The 22,786-nt window shown below is 51.3% G+C and overlaps 1 protein-coding gene across 1 annotated transcript in view; it reads right to left on the reverse strand.

Annotated features, from left to right (window-relative positions):
- LOC132590919 (alanine aminotransferase 2-like) overlaps positions 1–22,786 on the reverse strand; it is a 53,769-nt gene that overhangs the window by 19,154 nt on the left and 11,829 nt on the right. The window contains exon 2 of the mRNA XM_060263838.1: positions 6,736–6,904. Coding sequence (XP_060119821.1) covers positions 6,736–6,873 — 138 coding nt within the window. The 5' untranslated portion in view covers positions 6,874–6,904. The remainder of the gene's footprint in view (positions 1–6,735; positions 6,905–22,786) is intronic.

Consider the following 22,786-nt stretch of genomic DNA (forward strand, 5'->3'; position numbering starts at 1 on the left):
TGGACCCTCAGTGATCTGATCCAGCAGGGCTCTTCTGATGCTCTTCTCAGGGGAAGGCCTCAGCCTCTCTGCCCTATTGTTAGCCCTCCAGAGGAACTGGCTGGCCACTGAGTGAGATAGGAGGCTGGACTAGATGGACCCTCCCTGATCTGACCCAGCAGGGCTCTTCTGATCTTCTTCTCAGGAGAAGGCCTCAGCCTCTCTGCCCTGTTGTTGGCCCTCCAGAGGAACTGGTTGGCAACTGTGTGAGACAGGAGGCTGGACTAGATGGACCCTCCCTGATCTGACCCAGCAGGGCTCTTCTGATGCTCTTCTCAGGGGAAGGCCTCGGCCTCTCTGCCCTGTTACTGGCCCTCCAGAGGAACTGGCTGGCCACTGTGTGAGACAGGAGGCAGGACTAGACGGACCCTCCCTGATCTGACCCAGCAGGGCTCTTCTGATGCTCTTCTCAGGGGAAGGCCTCAGCCTCTCTGCCCTGTTACTGGCCCTCCAGAGGAACTGGCTGGCCCCTGTGTGAGACAAGAGGCTGGACTAGATGGACCCTCCCTGATCTGACCCAGCAGGGCTCTTCTGATGTTCTTCTCAGGGGAAGGCCTCGGCCTCTCTGTCCTGTTGTCAGCCCTCCAGTGGCACTGTTTGGACCCTGTGTGAGACAGGAGGCTGGACTGGATGGACCCTCCCTGGTCTGATCCAGCAGGGCTCTTCTGATGCTCTTTTCAGGGGAAGGCCTCAGCCTCTCTGCCCTGTTGTTGGCCCTCCAGAGGAACTGGTTGGCGACTGTGTGAGACAGGAGGCTGGACTAGATGGACCCTCAGTGATCTGATCCAGCAGGGCTCTTCTGATGCTCTTCTCAGGGGAAGGCCTCAGCCTCTCTGCCCTATTGTTAGCCCTCCAGAGGAACTGGCTGGCCACTGAGTGAGATAGGAGGCTGGACTAGATGGACCCTCCCTGATCTGACCCAGCAGGGCTCTTCTGATGTTCTTCTCAGGAGAAGGCCTCAGCCTCTCTGCCCTGTTGTTGGCCCTCCAGAGGAACTGGTTGGCGACTGTGTGAGACAGGAGGCTGGACTAGATGGACCCTCCCTGGTCTGACCCAGCAGGGCTCTTCTGATGCTCTTTTCAGGGGAAGGCCTCAGCCTCTCTGACCTGTTGTTAGCCCTCCAGAGGCACTGGTTGGACCCTGTGTGAAACAGGAGGCTGGACTGGATGGACCCTCCCTGGTCTGATCCAGCAGGGCTCTTCTGAGGTTCTTCTCAGGGGAAGGCCTCAGAATCTATGCCCTGTTGCTGGCCCTCCAGAAGAACTGGTTGGCCATTGTGTGAGACAGGATGCTGGACTAGATGGACTGGTCTGATCCAGCAGGGCTCTTCTGATGTTCTTCTCAGGGGAGGCCTCAGCCTCAGGGGATACTGTTTGACAAGAAGAAGAAGATAGAAGGCGAAGATTTATGCAATCTGAAGAGAAACTAGATGATGATGATAATGATGATGGATATATACCCCACCCTATACTCTGAATCTCAGAGTGGCTCACAATCTCCTTTACCTTCCTCCCCCACAACAGACACCCTGTGAGGTGGGTGGGGCTGAGAGAGCTCTCCCAGAAGCGGCTCTTTCAAGGACAACCTCTGCCAGAGCTATGGCTGACCCAAGGCCATTCCAGCAGGTACAAGTGCGGGAGTGGAGAATCAAACCCGATTCTCCTAGAGAAGAGTCTGCACACTTAACCGCTACACCAAACAACCGCCCGTCGGAATATGGAGCTGGTGGATGGAAATAGCCCTTGGGGCTTTCCATCTGAGGATGGGATGCCAAGAGTTCCCATCAGAGCTACAGTATCAGGAGAGTGGGATTTTCCCCACTGGGTGCTGCTGCTGTGGGGCTCTGTCCTCTCTCTCGGGCTCCAACAGACAGGAGGTGGCTGCTAAATGAGACTGTGAGAAGCTTTGGGGGTGGGGGCATCAATATGCAGGTCTCTCCCAGCAGGGTCAGTTCTGGGGTGTGGTGAGCACTGGGCAGAGGGCACTCAAAGGCCCCCAAATTCCAGTGGGGGACCCCTATAAGAAAACCCCTGGGGAATCAGCAGGTAACCCCAGAGAGAACTTTTAATCTACTGTATTCATGGCTTCCTTCCTTCTCTTCTCCTCTCTTATAGTTTGTCCTCACAACTTCATTCTCCTCTCTTCATTCTATCCTCACGACAGCCCTGTGAGGCAGGTTAGGCTGTGACTGGCCCAAGGGCACCCAGCAAGCTGCCGTAGCAGAGCAGGGATTTGAACCTGGGTCTCTAAGCACCATCCCATGCTCACACCTCCTCCTTAATCACCCGCCCCCCTCTCTCCCTGACTAACAGTGCCCGCCTGGGCACACCTGCCTGGGAATGAGTCCCATTGAACTGAAGAGGGCTTCCAGTTTGGTTCCAGCAGTGGTTAAGTGTGCGGACTCTTATCTGGGAGAACCAGGTTTGATTCCCCACTCCTCCACTTGCAGCTGCTGGAATGGCCTTGGGTCAGCCAGAGCTCTCTTATCTGGGAGAACCGGGTTGGCTTCCCCACTCCTCCACTTGCAGCTGCTGGAATGGCCTTGGGTCAGCCAGAGCTCTCTTATCTGGGAGAACCGGGTTGGATTCCCCACTCCTCCACTTGCAGCTGCTGGAATGGCCTTGGGTCAGCCAGAGCTCTGGCAGAGGTTGTCCTTGAAAGGGCAGCTGCTGTAGAAAGCTCTCTCAGCCCCACCTACCTCACAGGGTGTCTGTTGGGGGGGGGGAGGTAAAGGAGATTGTGAGCCGCTCTGAGACTCTTCGGAGTGGAGGGTGGGATATAAATCCAATATCTTCATCTACCTAACAGGGTGTGTGTTGTGGGGAAGGTAAAGGAGATTGTGAGCCGCTCTGAGACTCTTCGGAATGGAGGGTAGGATATATATCCAATATCTTCATCTACCTCACAGAGTGTCTGTTGTGGGGAAGGAAGGTAAAGGAGATTGTGAGCCGCTCTGAGACTCTTCGGAGTGGAGGGGGGGATATAAATCCAATATCTTCATCTACCTCACAGGGTGTCTGTTGTGGGGGAGGAAGGTAAAGGAGATTGTGAGCCGCTCTGAGACTCTTCGGAGTGGAGGGGGGGATATAAATCCAATATCTTCATCTACCTCACAGGGTGTCTGTTGTGGGGGAGGAAGGGAAAGGAGATTGTGAGCCGCTCTGAGACTCTGAGAATCAGAGTATAGGGCGGGGTATAAATCCAACATCTTCTTCTTCTGAGGTCCTCTCCACCTGCAGAGGAGCTCCTGCAATGGTGGCAAGTTGCTCGCTCTCCCAGCTGGCAGCTCATTCTCCCTGATGGGTGAGCTGTCCACTTGCCAGCCAAGTCAGTCATCCACCTGTCCGGCCAGTTAGTTGACAAGCTGCCCGCCCAGAGTCCCAGCTGGCAATCTTCCCATCTGTCCACCTGGAGAGTTTCTTTCCTGGAAGGTAAATCAGCCGGTGAATCATCTCCCTGCCTGCAAGACAGGCAGGCGGGTCCCTTCCTTGACTGGCGGGCCAGTGGCTCACCTGCCCAGTCATTCACCTGGGCAGCTGCTGGCGCTGTCCTTCGGACAGTGGCGGCAAAAGAAGAACTGCCGGCAAGCCCTGCCCCGTGCCCCACCCCCCAGGGAACTCACCGGGGAAAGAAGCCCAGTGCCCGCACTTAGCTGCTACTCACACGGGAAAGAGAGGCAGAGCTCTGGGGCCCCTGTGCTGTCCTTACAGGGACCTGGCACGACAGCTGCCCACTTTCCTCTTACAAAATGTGGGTCCAGGAAGTGGTGGTGGTGGCAGCAGGCCCCCTGGCGATTGATCCCCAGGCAGCTGCCCCCTTGCTGACCTCTGACGCTGAGCCTGAGGCTGCAGGTGGGTGGACATGAGCTCCCTCCCCCTACCCTCTCCCCATGGCAGGGCCTGCAGTGGTGCGTCATGAGCCCTGACGAGGAGGAGCTGGAAGGGTTAACAGACCAGGAAGAGTTGCCAGCCAGTTCCTCAGCTGAACAAGCAGCAGCTGGCCGCACTCTCCAGGCACCAGTGTCAGCCGTTGATGATCAATCTCCTCCAGGCTCTCCTCCTCCCATCTCAAGAGTTCGAAGCAGGCTCCGGAAAGAACTTTCAGAGCGAAGACATGAGGCACGCCGATGCTTCAGGTCTCTCAGCCCTGAGTTCTAGCAGAGTCACTGCCACCCAGGGAGCAGGTTGATGAGACTCCCATATAACTCCCACCCAGGACCTGGTAACCTTGTGGAAGCAACAAGTCTGTTCTCTGGCTTGCATCCATGCTCCTTCCTGATCCTGACGTGCTTGATTTCCTTGGCACCCTGACCTTTTGGCTTCTGGACACTGACTTCTGATTCCGGTTTGTGATTCTGCATTGGTGACTTGGCTCCTGCTTGACTTCCTGGACTTTGACCTTGGACTGGCTTTGGACTCCTGCTTGCCTGCACCCGGAGAACGTGACACGGTGGCTCAGGGGGCCCGGCCAGAGACTCTGCCTTGCGAGCAGCTGGCTGCCTGAGTCCTGCCCCTTTGGAGACCCCCAGGAGGCAATGCCAAGAGTCACACCCACTCAGAAGTAGCGTTGCCAAACCCCAGTTGGGGCAGGGAATAAAGGTTACCATGAACCTCCGCACAAACCAGCCTCAAAATGAATACACCTTAAATATCACTCATAACACTCTGTAATTGTATACAGAGGATAAGATTTATGGAGCATGGTTCTCTGTGGAAGAATTCTTGAAGTTCAATTGCTCACGTTCCCCAGAGAGTACTGAGATCCGGAACTCAAAATCTCCTAGTTATCCCCGGGCCAAAAGAAGCCCGTTTAAAATCTACCAGGGACCGGGGCCTTCTCGGTTATGGCCCCTTCCTGGTGGAACCAGCTGCCGGAAGAGGTGAGGGCCCTGCGGGACCTTGCTCAGTTCCGCAGGGCCTGTAAGACAACCCTCTTCCAGCTGGCCTTTGACTAGCTGGTACAAGAAACCAAGAGTGGTTATACTAGAATTCTGCTGTCCCTAATGTTTTAAATGGTTTAAATGTCTTAAAATTTTAAATGTATTAATCATTTTAACTGTTTTATGCTTAAATCTTATTTATATGAAACTTTGTGTTGTGAGCTGCCCTGGGCCGCTTGTTGGGAAGGACGGGATATAAATCATAAAATAAATAAATAAATTGGAATACGTTAGGAGCAGTGCTCCGTGTTCGAAGACTCTACCTCTTGAATTTCTGTCTGCACCCCGTAATCTATATTACTTGGACATTCATTTGTTTTTAAAAGACTGTGGGTATGGACTGTTGTTGCTTAATATCTTCTATAACCTTTTGATTGGTTCAATGAAATTTTGATAATTTATATAATTACTGAGTGTTATGAGTCATATTTAAGGTGTATCAATGTTGAGGCTGGTTTGTGTGGAGGTTCATGGTAACCTTTTTTTCCCTGCTCCATTATGTACATTGCTCTTTTTTTTGGTTGCTCTAAACCCCAGTTGGGGGCAAGAGATTCCCCCGGTTTGGAGGCCCCCCCCTTCAGGGTCATCAGAAAGCGGAGGGGGGGAATGTTTGCTGGGCACTCCATTATTCCCTACGGAGACTGATTCCCATAGGTATAATGGAGAATTGATCCACAGGTATCTGGGGCTCTAAGATGGCCTGTTTTTTGAGATAGAGGCACCAAATATTCAGCATAGCATCCAGTGCCTCCCTCAAAATACCCTCCAAGTTTCAAAAGGATTGGTCCAGGGGGTCCAATTCTATGAGCCCCCCAAAAAGGTGCCCTTATCCTTCATTATTTCCAAGTGGAGGGAAGGCATTTCAAAGGTGTGCAGTAAATGTGATGGCCAGAACCAGGACTCAGATTCAGTGGGAGCTCACGGGAGCGCAGCTCCTGAAGTTTTCTGAGAGTCCCACCTCCTCCTTCTTAGAGTTCCACCTCCTTGTCCATTGAATAGTAGGTGCAGCTGCATAACAATCCCTGGATGAGCTCCACCACCTGTTTTTCTACAAAATGACGGCTGGCCAGAACTCCCTTTGGAGTTCTATACTTGTCACACCCTTGCTCCTGGCTCCACCCCCAGTGTCTCCTGGCTCCACCCCCAAGGTCTCCTGGCTCCACCCCCAAAGTCCCCAGATATTTCTTGAATCGGACTTGGCAACCCTACCCAGAAGGGAGGCAAAGCTTTGCCAGGGAGCCCAGCCTGTCCTCACGGGGCGGAGTCTGCCAGTGCCACCAGGGGAGAGCTGCCCCCCAGGTCTAGTCGGCAGGGCTTTCAAGAGCCGCTGCCAGGACTTCCTCGAGAGCTGCCGGATCCTGGCTTGACCCTTCGACGCACATGATATTTGGACAGGGCCGGTGTTCTCTCCTCTGTGGGCCTGCTGGGACGTGCAAAGGCAAAGCGGGTGAATGCAGGTAAGAATCCTGAAGCAGACGAAACGTCGCTTGAGTGACACACGATCTCAGCTGTACATTCACAGGGACAGCCGTGTCGGTCTGAAGCAGCGGGGCAAAGTTCAAGTCCAGCAGCGCGTTTGAAACCAAGGTGTGAGCTTTCGTGCAGGCGGGCACACCAAAGCTTATGCCCAGGATAAAACTTTGTTGATCTGAAAGGTGCCTGCCTGGACTCACACTTCCTTCTGGATTGCCTGTGCTGCAGAGGAGAGAGGGGCCCTGCCTCGCGAGGCCACCGCGATGGGCACACGGCTCGCTTACCTCTTTGAGCTCCTTCTCCAGCTGGACGGCTCGGGTGACGATGGGGCCCCGCACGGCGTACTCCACCTTCTTGATGCAGGGGTTCATGGACTCCAGGTTCAGCACTTTGCCCCGCCATCCCAGCCCGTTCTCCGCCATCCTGGTCCGGCTTGCCTGCTGCTGCTGAGCCCTGCAAAGCAAGAGGGAAGCCCGGCTGAGCTGGACCGGTTGCAGCAGTCTCCGGTCCCCGCTGATCCTGACCCGGCAGGCCAGAACAGAACTGACAAGTCTGCTCCCTGGCATCGCCTTCACGGGAACGTGGGTCCCGGCTGCCACAGCTGCAGGGGTTAAAGTCCTGCGGGAAGCCGCCAAGCAGGTGCCAAAGGGCTGGGAATTCTCAGGCTGGAGAGAAACGTGCAAGAGCCCACCCCACTCCTTTGCAAGCAGGGCCTTGGCAGCCGTCTCTCCCTGCCCCACCAGAGCAGGGCACCTACCCAGCCACCAGGCAGGGAAGGAGGCGGCCGGTTCCCACAGAGGCAGGGAGGGAAAAGAGCAGAGCCTTTTAAACGCTGGCCGGGAGGGAGGAGACGTGGGGCTGGAAGACAAGAGGCACATTGTGGATGGTCACTGAAAGGGCCCAGCCACCCTGCTGGAGAAGACAAAGGCAGAAAACAAACTGGCCCCCCTCCGGTTCCCCGCAGGGCCTTTCACCGCCTCTGGGCAGGTTGCCCGTGTGGAATGGTGAGACGGGAAAGAAAGAAAACTCCGTGCCAATGCTGGGGGGCTTGTCACACGGACAGGGAAGAGCTGGACGCTGGCAGGTCATATGAAGCTGCCTCCTACTGAATCAGACCCTCTTGCATCCACCCAAGTCAGTCTTGTCTACTCAGACTGGCAGCGGCTCTCCAGAGTCCCAAGCTGAGGTTCATCACGCCTATTTGCCTGGACCCTTTTGAGTTGGAGATGCCGGCGATTGAACCTGGGACCTTCTTACCGAGCAGGTGCTCTACCACTGAGCCACCGTCTCTCCCCTAAAGCTTTTGGGAGATCCATTGTTCATATGAACCTATGGAGCTGCCTTCTACTGAATCAACCCCCCCCCTCCGTCCATCAAAGTCAGTTTTGTCCACTCAGACTGGCAGCAGCTCTCCAGGGTTTCCAGCGGAGGTTTTTCACGCCTATTTGCCTGGTTTTCACGCCTTTTTTAGTTGGAGATGCCGGGGATTGAACCTGAGATCTTATGCTTCCCAAGCAGGTGCTCTACCACTGAGCCACCGTCCCCCACAAAGGTCCAAGATGGGACTCCCCATACCCCTTCCCCCAAGCACTCATTTGCTCTCAAGTAGACCACTCTGCACCCCAACATGGCTGCCTCCTTTAGTACAGCACCTGACACCTGTTGGGCTGCTGATCCCCAGGCGGGGGCAACCGAAACAAGACTCAAGGAGGGAGGAGGGAGGCAAGAGAAGCCAGGCTTCCGTGTAAAACGTCCAAACAATACTATTAAAGAAATCACCACCGATAACAACCACTTAGAAAATTACCTTAAATTCCTTAACAATACAGAACAAAGCATCCTCATCAAAGATATAACAAAAGCCAAACCGGGGAGGGGGCGGGGCTCGATCCTCAATTATTATTGGAAGCTGCGGCAACCACAGGAGTGGCCGTGCACTCTGTCTGTCACCACTCCCCCCTGTCACTGGGTAGTCTCGCTGGGACCCGCCCACTGCTGGCCCTGCCAGGCCAGAACCCCACAGAAGGCCGCTGAGCTTTGAGCCAGACAGGTCTCTGCTGAGAGGCTCTCCTGGAGCCTTACTGATCACTACTGCCCCTCCTCAGGGCCGGCTGTGAGAAGTCTGAGATAGTCTGTCTCCGCCCCCCGACCCCCCACACACACACATCAACAATGCTGCTGCAAAGCAAACAGAGTAACAAACAGTAAAGTGTGAGAAACCTACTCAGGCCCAGGAATAAACATAAGAACATAAGAGAAGCCCTGTTGGATCAGACCAGTGGCCCCTCCAGTCCAACACTCTGTGTCACAGAAGAACATAAGAGAAGCCCTGTTGGATCAGGCCAGTGGCCCCTCCAGTCCAACACTCTGTGTCACATAAGAACATAAGAGAAGCCATGTTGGATCAGGCCAGTGGTCCATCCAGTCCAACACTCTGTGTCACATAAGAACATAAGAGAAGCCATGTTGGATCAGGCCAGTGGCCCCTCCAGTCCAACAATCTGTGTCACATAAGAACATAAGAGAAGCCATGTTGGATCAGGCCAGTGGCCCCTCCAGTCCAACAATCTGTGTCACATAAGAACATAAGAGAAGCCATGTTGGATCAGGCCAATGGCCCCTCCAGTCCAACACTCTGTGTCACATAAGAACATAAGAGAAGCCATGTTGGATCAGGCCAGTGGCCCCTCCAGTCCAACACTCTGTGTCACATAAGAACATAAGAGAAGCCCTGTTGGATCAGGCCAATGGCCCCTCCAGTCCAACACTCTGTGTCACATAAGAACATAAGAGAAGCCATGTTGGATCAGGCCAATGGCCCCTCCAGTCCAACACTCTGTGTCACATAAGAACATAAGAGAAGCCATGTTGGATCAGGCCAGTGGCCCCTCCAGTCCAACACTCTGTGTCACATAAGAACATAAGAGAAGCCCTGTTGGATCAGGCCAATGGCCCCTCCAGTCCAACACTCTGTGTCACACATAAGAACATAAGAGAAGCCATGTTGGATCAGGCCAATGGCCCCTCCAGTCCAACACTCTGTGTCACATAAGAACATAAGAGAAGCCATGTTGGATCAGGCCAGTGGCCCCTCCAGTCCAACACTCTGTGTCACATAAGAACATAAGAGAAGCCATGTTGGATCAGGCCAATGGCCCCTCCAGTCCAACACTCTGTGTCACATAAGAACATAAGAGAAGCCATGTTGGATCAGGCCAGTGGCCCCTCCAGTCCAACACTCTGTGTCACACATAAGAACATAAGAGAAGCCATGTTGGATCAGGCCAGTGGCCCCTCCAGTCCAACACTCTGTGTCACATAAGAGCATAAGAGAAGCCATGTTGGATCAGGCCAGTGGCCCCTCCAGTCCAACACTCTGTGTCACATAAGAACATAAGAGAAGCCCTGTTGGATCAGGCCAGTGGCCCCTCCAGTCCAACACTCTGTGTCACATAAGAACATAAGAGAAGCCCTGTTGGATCAGGCCAATGGCCCCTCCAGTCCAACACTCTGTGTCACATAAGAACACAAGAGAAGCCCTGTTGGATCAGGCCAGTGGCCCCTCCAGTCCAACACACTGTGTCACAGAAGAACATAAGAGAAGCCCTGTTGGATCAGGCCAATGGCCCCTCCAGTCCAACACTCTGTGTCACATAAGAACATAAGAGAAGCCCTGTTGGATCAGGCCAATGGCCCCTCCAGTCCAACACTCTGTGTCACAGAAGAACATAAGAGAAGCCCTGTTGAATCAGGCCAGTGGCCCCTCCAGTCCAACACTCTGTGTCACATAAGAACATAAGAGAAGCCCTGTTGGATCAGGCCATTGGCCCCTCCAGTCCAACACTCTGTGTCACATAAGAACATAAGAGAAGCCCTGTTGGATCAGGCCAATGGCCCCTCCAGTCCAACACTCTGTGTCACATAAGAACATAAGAGAAGCCCTGTTGGATCAGGCCAATGACCCATCCAATTCAACACTCTGTGTCACATAAGAACATAAGAGAAGTCCTGTTGGATCAGGCCAATGGCCCCTCCAGTCCAACACTCTGTGTCACATAAGAACATAAGAGAAGGCCTGCTGGATCAGGCCAATGACCCATCCAATTCAACACTCTGTGTCACATAAGAACATAAGAGAAGTCCTGTTGGATCAGGCCAATGACCCCTCCAGTCCAACACTCTGTGTCACATAAGAACATAAGAGAAGCCATGTTGGATCAGGCCAATGGCCCCTCCAGTCCAACACTCCGTGTCACATAAGAACATAAGAGAAGCCCTGTTGGATCAGGCCAATGGCCCCTCCAGTCCAACACTCTGTGTCACATAAGAACATAAGAGAAGCCATGTTGGATCAGGCCAATGGCCCCTCCAGTCCAACACTCCGTGTCACATAAGAACATAAGAGAAGCCATCTTGGATCAGGCCAGTGGCCCCTCCAGTCCAACACTCTGTGTCACATAAGAGAAGCCATGTTGGATCAGGCCAATGGCCCCTCCAGTCCAACACTCTGTGTCACACATAAGAACATAAGAGAAGCCCTGTTGGATCAGGCCAGTGGCCCCTCCAGTCCAACACTCTGTGTCACACATAAGAATATAAGAGAAGCCCTGTTGGATCAGGCCAACGGCCCATCCAGTCCAACACTCTGTGTCACATAAGAACATAAGAGAAGCCCTGTTGGATCAGGCCAGTGGCCCCTTCAGTCCAACACTCTGGGTCACACATAAGAACATAAGAGAAGCCCTGTTGGATCAGGCCAGTGGCCCCTCCAGTCCAACACTCTGTGTCACATAAGAACATAAGAGAAGCCATGTTGGATCAGGCCAGTGGCCCCTCCAGTCCAACACTCTATGTCACATAAGAGAAGCCCTGTTGGATCAGGCCAGTGGCCCCTCCAGTCCAACACTGTGTCACACTATGGCCAATATATGTGTGTGTATACACACGCATATATATATATATACACACTGTGGCTAATAGCCAGTAATGAACCTCTGCTCCATATTTTTATCTAAACCCCTCTTGAAGCTGGCTATGCTTGTATCTGCCACTACCTCCTGTGGCAGTGAATTCCACATGTTAATCACCCTTTGGGTGAAGAAGTACTTCCTTTTATCCGTTTTAACCCGACTTCTCAGCAATTTCATTGAATGCCCACGAGTTCTTGTATTGTGAGAAAGGGAGAAAAGGACTTCTTTCTCTACCTTCTCCATCCCGTGCAGAATTTTGTAAACCTCTATCATGTCACCCTGCAGTCGATGTTTCTCCAAGCTAAAGAGCCCCAAGTGTTTTACTGAAGCTTTGCAACCATTTGAGCGGTCCTTTTTATTTTTCCCAGGGGAAGCAAAAGGGACCACTCAAGGTGCTGGCAGCCATTTGAGTGGTCCTTTGTGCTTCCCCACTCAAATAGCTGCTCTGGGGCAGTGCTTCTGGTTTTTCAGGACACTTCCGTTTTTTACCAGAAATGGCCCGAAAAACCTCATTTTGGGGTGGGATTCTCCCCGCTGGCCAGCTGGCCCACAGCAAGGAAGCCCTCTCCAAATCGAGAGACCGGGGGATTGGGAGCACGAGCTGCAGAGCTACTGTGGCTTCACAAAAGGTCTCCCAGCACACGCAGCCTCCAAAGGCCACACAAACAGCCATGGAGGCCAGGCCCCACTTGTATTCCCCCAGGGAAGTGCTAGCCAGAGGCCATTGCTAGGCAACCCAGGCTGCTTTCCTCAGTGAAGGGAGAGTCAAGGCCTCAGTAAAGGCCTCAGGCAAATAGAATACAGTCCACAGTTCTTTTCTCCAGGATGGGGAGAGAAATCCATTGTCTGGAATTCAGATCTGATCCCAGGCTCCACCGGGAGGTTGGGACAAACCAAAAAAATTGTGGAAGATGGAACGACATCCCAAATACTAGAAGCTGCTACCGTTAAACCTGGTTCCGAAACTCTCTTGAAGGCGAAACAGCCTTATTATAACATATATTTCATATATTTCTCAATATTACATATATTTCATTATTATCGCAGTAAATTAGAAACAGTCAAACAGGACTGGATCGACATGTTTTTTGAGGGGGGGGGGGGCAAAATTAAAAACCAGTGCCCCCTTATGGGCCCTTCTGTCTTATGGTCCCATAGAATACAATGGACTCCATGCCCAATTTGGTGCCCCCCTCCAGCGGTGCCCAGGGCAGGCACCCCCCTCTGCCCCCCCCCCCCATCCAGCCCTGCAGTCAAACATAAATTATAGCAATCAGAGACCCAGTTACTGAAGTCTGAAATAAGCTACTGAAGTCTGAAACTAACATGCTTACATGGGACTGAATGACTGGATCTTTGGTTGTTATAATTTATGTTTGTTTATAATTCACTGTGATAATCATGAAACATATGTGATATTGAGATATACAATTTATTCTTCAGGCAGTTTCACCAACAAGAGAGTTTTGGAACCAGGTTTAACAGCAGCAACTTCTAGTATTTAGGACTTCGTTACTCTTCCACAAGCGGCCCCGTGGCGCAGAGTGGTAAAGCAGCAGTACTGTGGTCTGAACTCTCTGCTCATGACCTGAGTTCGATCCCAGCAGAAGCTGGTTCAGGTAGCCGGCTAGGGTTGCCAAGTCCAATTCCAGAAATACCTGGGGACTTTGGGGGTGGAGCCAGGAGACACTGGGGTGGAGCCAGGAGCAAGGGTGTGACAAGCACAATTGAACTCCAAAGGGAGTTCTGTCCGTCAAAATTAAAGGGACCTCACAACTTTTTAAATGCCTTCCTTCCCTCCACCCTCCCCTTCTTCGATTCCACCCCAGAGGCGGAGCGGAGCGGGTGACGCCGCCGCGCTGCTGCCGCCTCTTCCCCACCCCACCACAGCCGCTCCTCCGAGATGGCTCAATTCCTGGAGATTTGGTGGGTGGGGCCTGAGGATGGGACCTCGGACAGGTACCATGGCATAGAATCCACTCTCAAAATTAGCCATTTCTGCCTGAAGAACCATTGTTGCCACTCTTCGGGTGAGGGCTGTGTCATTATACCCTGCTGAGGACGCTTGCTTCCTGCTTTTGTCCCTGTGGTGGAAAAAGACTGTACTTTTACTAGGTAGGTGCTGCAGGGAGGGGACAGGGTTGCCAAGTCCAATTCATGGAATTTCTGGGGACTTTGAGGGTGGAGCCAGGAGACATTGGGGGTGGAGTCAGGAGCAAGGTTGTGACAAGCATCATTGAACTCCAAAGGGAGTTCTGGCCATCACATTTAAAGGGACCACACGCCTTTTAAATGCTTTCGCGCCATTGGAAATAATGAAGGACAGGGATGAGCTTCTTTTGGGGTTCATAGAATTGGACCCCCCGGTCCAATCCTTTCGAAACTTGGAGGGGATTCTTGGGAGAGACACGGGATGCTATGCTGAAAATATGGTGCCTCTACCTAAAAAAACAGTCCCCTCAGAGGCCCAGATAACCGTGGATCAATTCTCCATTATACCCTATGGTAATTGGTCTCCATAGGGAATAATGGAGTGCCCAGCAGACATTTCTCCCCCCCCCACTGCTTTCTGATGACCCTGAAGCAGGGGGAGAGCCTCCAAACTGGGGGATCCCCTGCCCCCACCTAGGGATTGAGCAGTCACCAAAGAGCTACGTGGATAATGGAGCAGGAAAACAAGGTTAGAAAAAAACCTCCGTGAAAACCAGCCTCCAAAGTTATACACAAATCATACACTTCATTCATTATTCAAAAAATATTCAAAACCATTACAAATCACCCGTATAACAACAAGAGTATACAAGGTACATATACCCTCACCCAAAGTCACTCAGAAACAAGGAAATGTCTAATATCTCTCAACATATGCGTGTAGGCAGAAATTCCAATGGTGAAGTCTTGCACGGAGAACAATGCTCCAAAGAATTTATCTTCTGTACAGCAGGGCACAGGAAATGATACGTGACCCGGCTGTAGAAGAAGACGACATTGGATTTATATTCCGCCCACCACTCAAGAGTCTCAGAGCGGCTCACAATCTCCTTTATCTCCCTCCCCCACAACAGACACCCTGTGAGGTGGGTGGGGCCGAGAGTACTCTCACAGCAGCTGCCTTTTCAAGGACAACCTCTGCCAGAGCTGTGGCTGACTCAAGACCATTCCAGCAGGTGCAAGTGGAGGAGTGGGGAATCAAACCTGGTTCTCCCAGATAAGAGTCCGCACACTTAACCACTACACCAAACTGGCACTTTGTCCCACGTTTCGCATTTGCTTCTATGAGCTTTCAAAAAAGTTTTTATCTCATTCAAATGCTGATGCTTGTAATAGCTTCTGTTCTGTATGGTCAATTTCCAGATACCCATGGATCAATTCTCCATTATACCCTATGGAAATTGGTCTCCATAGGGAACAACGAAGTGCCCAGCAGACATCCCCCCCCCTCGCTTTCTGATGACCCTGAAGCGGAGGGCGGGAAGTCCTCAAAACCGGGGGATCCCCTGCCCCCACCTGGGGATTGGCAACTCTAGGAGAGGGGGAAAGATGGAAAACTGAAATTAGATAAATTCCCCTACAGGAAATACGTGCCTTGTGGTGCATACTCTACAACACGACCATGCCAGGACAAAAAAATAAAAAATCATGCCTAGGCACCAGCTTTCCAAGGCTAAGAGCAAAGACACATTCTAGGAGACCAGTTTGCACAAACATTTTCAAGACAACTTCCCTGGCTGAATCTAGAGCACAGCTTGGCCTGCCATTGGCTGGCAGTCAGCACTGAGACCCGCTGCCGGTCCAAGCGCCCAGGGCTGGATCTGCTCACAAGAGGGCAGATGCCCAGAGCTCCCACCCCCAGGCTTGGAGGGTGGAGTTTGGGGAGGGGAAGGGCCTCAGCAACACCTTCCAAAGCTGCCTTTTCCCTCCAGGGCAGGGGTGGGGAACCTTTTTTCTGCCAAGGGCCATTTGGATATTTATAACATCATTTGTGGGCCATAAAAAATTATCAACTTAAAAAACAGTGCTCCGCCGAGGGCGAATGATTCAGGCCAGCAAAATTAATGCAAATAATTGTTTTTCTATTTGAAGTCATGTGGGGAGACCCTAATCTGGCATACGTGTGCACACACACACACACACACACACACCTGGCCCGCCGCCCTAGGCAAATGCATAGGTCCAGGGCTTTTTTGTAGAAAAAGCCAAGCAGGAGCTCAGTAGCATATTAGACCACATCCCTAATATTAGCATATTAGGTCACACACTCATTAGCATATTAGGCCACACCCTCTGGGATAATCAAATGCAAACTGAACAGTAACATTTCCAGGCCCTGCAGCAATTCTGACTGGCCAACCAGGCCCCAGGGAGGCTGCACAGAGTACATCCGGGCCCTGTGATCCCTGCCTGGCCCTGGAGAGGCTGCTGCACAGCGTGGCTGGGCTCCATGATCCTCGCTGGCCAGCCAGGCCCCAGGGAGGCTGCCAAGTGGCTTGGCTCGCTCCAGCAATCCCCAAGGGTCACACCAGGTGACCTCGAGGGCCGTATACGGCCCTCGGGACGGAGGTTCCCCACCCCTGCTCCAGGGGAACCGATTCCTGTGACCTGGAGACCAGTAGCGAGGCCAGGAGACGTCTAGGTCCCCCCTGGAGGTTGGCAACCCTACCTGAACGACACCTCCGCAAGACGAGACTGCACCAAATGCTCACCCTCGCCCCAGAGCCCGATCCAGGAGACTTCCCTGCGTCCCACGTGGCTGCGCGGATCGGCCCGTGGGAGAACTTTGGCTGAAGCTGGTGAAGAAGAGGACGGTGCTGCAGGGCTGCTCGCTGCGGTCCCCGGGAGGCGCATTCTGCGGGTTACAGGAACACGACTTGTCTGTCTGCACAGGGAGCTGAGCGCATTTGCATGGTGAGCTGCCAGCTCTTGCCAAATCCATGTTGGAAAAGTCCTGGAGATTTGGGGGTGGACCCTGGGGAGGGGGAGGACCCCTGTGGGGTACAATGCCCTAGAGCAGGGGTGTCGAACATGCAGTTGAGGGCCCGAATCAGACTCCCAAAAGGCTCCAATCAGGCCCCCGAGCAACTGGCCGTCATCTGCTTCCTTCTCCCTCTCTCTTGCTTCCTTCTGCATCACAGCTTGCTTTGCGCACGGCTTGCTCAATTGTGCAGGAGCTACAGAGCAAAACCTCTTCGCCTGCTTCGGCGGGGAAGGCGAGGTATAAATAAAAATTTATTATTATTATTCTATTTTCTCCATTGGCAGAGGCTTCTCCCTTGGGGAGGAAGGGGGAATAATTTGCTTTGCCAGGTTCTCTCAATCGCACGGCAGAGCTACTGATCCAAGCCTCTCTTCCTTCTATTGGCTGAGGCTCCCCTTCCCCCCGTCCCCTGGGAAAGGAAGGAAACAGTCAGAGCTTCCTTTGCCCAGTTCCCTGGATCCCATGGGAATAATACAAAGAGAGCATCTTTAAGACTAATGAGTGCTAATATTTTAAGCATGTTTTAAGCTTTTTTAAAAAAATATATATTTGTGTTTGTCTGTATTCTTTATAAAATGTATATCTCTGCTACCTAATCTTAAATAGGTGCACACATGGCCCAACCCGACACGGCCTGGCCCAAAAAGGTCACATTTATGTCAGATTCAGCCCTCATAACAAATAAATTCAGCACCCCTGCCCTAGAGTCCCCCCCCCCCTCCAAAGCATCCATTTTCCTCCATTGTGCAGTCGGGAGAGCAGCTGTAATTCTAGTGGATGCCCAGCTCCCGCCTAGAGGGTGGCATCCTTCGGCTGCTTGCTGGGGGTGGGGAGGATGGCTTCCGGCCTACGGGGCCTTAGGAGAAGATGCTCTTTAGCATAAGGGTCTGTCACGGGTATAGATAGGCAAATAAATATAGAACACTCCGTGAGGGTTTTTACTAATGCATATACCAAAACCATTTTTATACTAAACCGTATTCAGTGGTATTCCAAAAATTCCCTTCTACAAAAAATTGTACAGTGTTCTCTCTTTGTTTGCAGAGCTACACGAAGTCCAAGAAATTCCAAGATGGATATGGCTGCTTCCCAAAACAGGTGTGGCTGCAAACGGACTGCTGCTTCTGTCCTCTTTCCGAAGTTTCCTTCTTCAGGCGGCTCGCCAAAGGGGTAAATTATTTCAGTTGGCTGTGCTCTTGTCTCAAGTGGATCTGGCTCAACTAGGGTTGCCAAGTCCAATTCAAGAAATATCTGAGGACTTTGGGGGTGGAGCCAGGAGACTTTGGGGGTGGAGCCAGGAGCAAGGCTGTGACAAGCATAAATTGAACTCCAAAGGGACTTTTGGCCATCACATTTAAAGGGACCGCACATCTTTTCAGCGCCTTCCTTCCATAGGAAATAATGAAGGATAGGGGCACCTTCTTTGGGGGCTCATAGAATTGGACCCCCTGGTCCAATCTTTTTTAAACTTAGGGAGAATTTTGGGGAGAGCCACTGGATACTATACTGAAAATACGGTGCTTCTACCTCAAAAAACAGGGCCCCCAAAGCCCCAGATACCCGTGGAAAAATTATCCATTATTTTCTATGGGAATGAGTCTCCTTAGGGAATAATGGAGTGCCCAGCAGACATTTCCCTCCCCTCCCCCCGCTTTCTGATTACCCTGAAGCGGGGGGAGGGCCTCCAAACCGGGGGGTCCCCTGCCCCCACCTGGGGATTGGCAACCCTGGGCTCAACACTTCTATTTGCCCTGGGCTTCAATTGAAAAAGCCAGATAAATTGGAGCCAGATCCACTGGAGACAAGAGCACAGCCAATTGAAATAATTTACCCCTTTGGTGAGCCGCCTGAAGAAGGAAACTCCAGAAAGAGGACAGAAGCGTGGTCTGTTTGCAGCCACACCTGTTTTGGGAAGCAGTCATATCCATTTTGGAATTTCTTGGACTTTGTATAGCTCTGCAAACAAAGAGAGAACGCTGTACAATTTTTTGTAGAAGGAAATTTTTGGAAAACCACTGAATATGGTTTAGTATAAAAATTGTTTTGATATTATAGGAAAGGTCCCCTGTGCAAGCACCAATCGTTTCCGACTCTAGGGTGACATTGCTTACACAACGTTTTCATAGCAGATTTTTTACGGGGTGGTTTGCCATTGCCTTCCTCAGTCTTTTTCACTTTCCCCCCAGCAAGCTGGGTACTCCTTTGACCGACCCCGGAAGGATGGGAGGCTGAGTCAACCTTGAGCCGGCTACCTGAAAACCCTGCTTCTACCGGGGATCGAACTCAGGTCGTGAGCAGAGCTTAGGACTGCAGTACTGCAGCTTTAACACTCCGCGCCACAGGGCTCTTAAAGGTAAAAGTAGTCCCCTGTGCAAGCACCAGTCGTTTCCAACTCTGGGGTGACATTGCTTTCACAATGTTTTCACGGCAGACTTTTTTACAGGGTGGTTTGCCATTGGCTTCCCCAGTCATCTACACTTTCCCCTCAGCAAGCTGGGGACTCATTTTACCAACCTCAGAAGGATGGAAGACTGAGTCAACCTCGAGCCGGCTACCTGAACCCAGCTTCTGCTGGGATCAGGTCATGAGCAGGGCTTAGGATTGCAGTATTGCAGCTTTAACACTCTGCGCCACGGAGCTCTTTACCTTTGATATTATATGCATTAGTAAAAACCCTCACAGAGTGTTCTATATTTATTTGCCTTTAGCATAAGGGGGCTTTTTGCGGGGCTGGTCTGGTTGAGGGTTTTCTTGGGGAGGGAGTTGAGCGCCTCAGTGGCTGATTGGATTCCTAGCTGTCAGGAGCCTGTGTTCAGGAAAGGAGGGTGGGATACAGCTGTCAGAAATCGGGAAATTCATGTCGACACACCACTTGCGGGCATCAACACAGGGACAGAGACTGCTGCAAACCAGCGGAACCAAAATAAAACACACTGGTAGCTGTAATAGCACACAAATAAAGAACCATTTTCGAAAATGTCAATGATGACAAAATCTTATTGTATTTTTACACAATATTATTGCCTCTTAACATGGAGCATTAAAGCAACAGGCAGAGTCCATAAAGTCCAATAAACAAAGAAATTAATTCACAAAGTCCGTTATAGTTCTCAAATGGAAACCATCAAGTCCATGAGAAGTCCAGTATGAAGTCAGAGCCTAGATAATCCCTTGTTCCAGTGACTTCTTCCTCAGCGAACCCCAGACATTAATGGCATGTACCAAACTATGCCAACATAGTGATTTTTATGTCCACCCTGTATATTTTGTGGGTCCAATTAATTAATTGCTTGATTAAGTCCAAGATTTCAAGTAATTATTTTAGACAAGGCAGTCTTATTTGCTTCCAAAACACTTAAGACAAATATTTCTAAGACAAAGTTGCCTCGCCTTGTTAAGAGGCAATAATATTGTGTAAAAATGCAATAAGATTTTGTCATTACTGACATTTTGAAAATTGCTCTCTATTTGTGTAGAACTCACAACCTGAGTTCTATCCCAGCGAAAGCTCGTTCAGGTAGCCGGCCCAAGGTTGACTCAGCCTTCCATGGACGATCAAATGAGTATCCAGCTTGCTGGGGGGGGGGGGGGGGGAGTGTAAATGACTGAGGAAGGCAATGGCAAACCACTCCGTAAAAAGTCTGCTATGAAAACGTCGTGAAAGCAACATCACCCCAGAGTTAGAAACGACTGGTGCTTGCGCAGGGGACCTTTCCTTTCCTTTTTCTGTACTCTGAATCTCAGAGTGGTCACAATCTCCTTTACCTCCCCCCCCCCCCCACACACACACACACAACAGACACCCTGTGAGGTAGGTGGGGCTGAGAGAGCTCTTGCAGCAGCTGCCCTTTCAAGGACAGCTCCTACGAGAGCTGGCATTTTGAAAATTGCTCTCTATTTGTGTGCTACTGCAGCTAACAGCGCGTTAGTTTTCTTTGGGCCTTTCATGCTGTAATCCTTAAATATTTTTCATTATTGCAAACCAGAAGAAAGCAGAGAGCCCCTCCTCCCCAGATTCAGTCTGAAAGTCCACGGATGGAGACCCCTCCCAGGTAAAGCGGGAAAGGAAGGGATGAAAGGTGCTTGGGAGGGAGAGTTCCCAGGGCCGGCGATCTGCTCAGCTCCCCAGAGACAAGTGGGGCATTATTTACTTATTGGCTTCATTTTCACTCCACCTCCATTTTTTCCTCACAACAGTACTGAGATAGATCTGTCATGTAATGAGATGTCTCATTACATAGACTAACCCACCTTCCATAGACTAACCCACCTTTCCACTATACTTTAATGCACCCTGTTTTTCTAATGGCTAGCGTATTATTTCTCTTTTAGAACAGTGTATCAGAATCAAAGATTTCAGGTTTTCACGGCTGGTAACATCATTAGGGTTTGTAGAATCTTTCGGGATCAAGTGCCGTGTTCTACTGGAGAAAGTTTTCCTTCCAGACGTTTCGTTCTCAGTTGAGAACAAAACGTCTGGAAGGAAAACTTTCTCCAGTAGAACACGGCACTTGATCCCGAAAGATTCTACAAACCCTAGTGCATCAGAATATTTGGGGGTTTTGTTTTTTGTGTTTTCGTATTGGCATACTCAAATGGGGGATATCGGCTGTTCGTCTTATTGCATATACCAACCCATCCTCCACTGTATTTTAATGTCTTCCTTTTCTTTTTGATTTCAAACTATAACGTATGTTATAACCTCTTGAGAAACCAGGCCCTCTATTTAAACGAACAAAGCCAGAACGTTACCTAGATTTGTGGCACTTCGCACCTACAACAGCAGTCTGCTTTTTTATCACCCTCCGGTGTTGTTTCAGCCCTGCTTTGTCCTAACACTAACAAACACAGGCCCCCTATTTGCGATCCTTTTAATCTGCTAAAAACATTCCCATGATTCTACGTACCAACTCACGTATATTAAGAATCGTTGCTTGCCATTCCCATTTTGTCTGATGAAGCCTGCTTAAGAGCATACGAAGGCTTACGTTCTGAATAAAACTTAGTTGGTCTTAAAGGTGCCCTTGTCTACTGCTTTGTTCAACAGTCCTGAGAGGTAGAGAGTGCATGACTGGCCCAAAGTTGCCCAACAAGCTTCCATGGCAGTGGGGAGATTCGAACCTTGGTGTAGTGATTAAAAGTGGCCGATTCTAATCTGGAGACCCGGGTTTGATTCCCCACTCCTCCTCCATGTGAAGCCAGCTTGGAGATCAGTCCAAGTTCTCTCAGAGCTCTCTCAGCCCCACCTACTTCACAGGGTGTCTGTTGTGGGGAATAGAAGGGAAAGGAGATTGTAAGCCACATGGAGACTCCTTTGGGTAAAGAAAGGCAAGACGTAAAACCCTCTTCTCCCTCTACTCACCACACTGCGCTGGCTCTCGGTGTGGAGGTCAGCGTGTTGGACTCTGTTTCAGAAGACCTGAGTTCGAGACCCTCTCTGCCCCAACCAGGTAACCCGACCTGCCTCCCTCACAGAGGGTGAGGGTAAACCAGAGTGAGGGAGACTCGCCCTGAGTGCCCCAGAAGGAGAAAGGCCGGATTTTAAAAGTGTGGTGGAGAAAAGCCAGGAAATTCTATGCCAGGCGTAGGAGGGCAGAAAGGAACAGACAGTCAAATCCCTCCACAAACAGGTTGGCTACCAGCGAACCTGAAGAACTAGTTCTAGAAATGACACCCTCCAATGGGCATGAATGGAGCCAGACAATGGACAGGGGAGGAGACAGGACAGCCCCCCCCCCCCCACCACCGCAACAAGCTCTGAACAATTTGGATTCTCCCGAGCAGGGCCTGGAGGGGGTGGCTCCCCAAAGACGCCAGGCAGCCCCTTTCTCCAGCCAGAGTAGCTTCAGCATTTTCAAAGTGTTGCTCCCCCCCCCCCCCACACCAAACCCAGTTTCAGTGCTTGCTTAAGTAGGGCTTGTTTACTGGATGTTCCATCCTGCTGATGATGTTCACCAACCCTGAGTGTCTGCTGAGTCCAAGCCAGAAAGGCAGGCGATAAATAAATGAATGGGCAGTGGGAATACAGAACGATGGCAGCTCCAGTATCAAAACACTGTCCCCCTCCTGGATTTTCCTTTTGTAATGGAATTCGTACAAACACGTGATTGCACAATCATGCCTTTTGTCTTTTTTTTAACGAAGTATGAGCTAGAGCAGGGGTCCTCAAACTACGGCCCGCGGGCCAGATGCGGCCCACTGAGGACGTTTATGCGGCCCGCCGGGTTATGGCAAAATCAGACCGGAAGTGACGTTCGACCTAAACTCGCGTTAGCAACGCACACTTCCGGCACTGGGCTGAGGCGGCGGAGACAGAGTGTGAGGTGATACCGAGGTGAGGTGAGTTCCCAGGCCGGGGTGTGTGGTGTGGGGAAGGGAGAGAGATGCAGA

Source organism: Heteronotia binoei, unplaced genomic scaffold (genome assembly GCF_032191835.1).
Source record: "Heteronotia binoei isolate CCM8104 ecotype False Entrance Well unplaced genomic scaffold, APGP_CSIRO_Hbin_v1 ptg001179l, whole genome shotgun sequence".
Taxonomy (NCBI): Eukaryota; Metazoa; Chordata; class Lepidosauria; order Squamata; family Gekkonidae; genus Heteronotia; species Heteronotia binoei.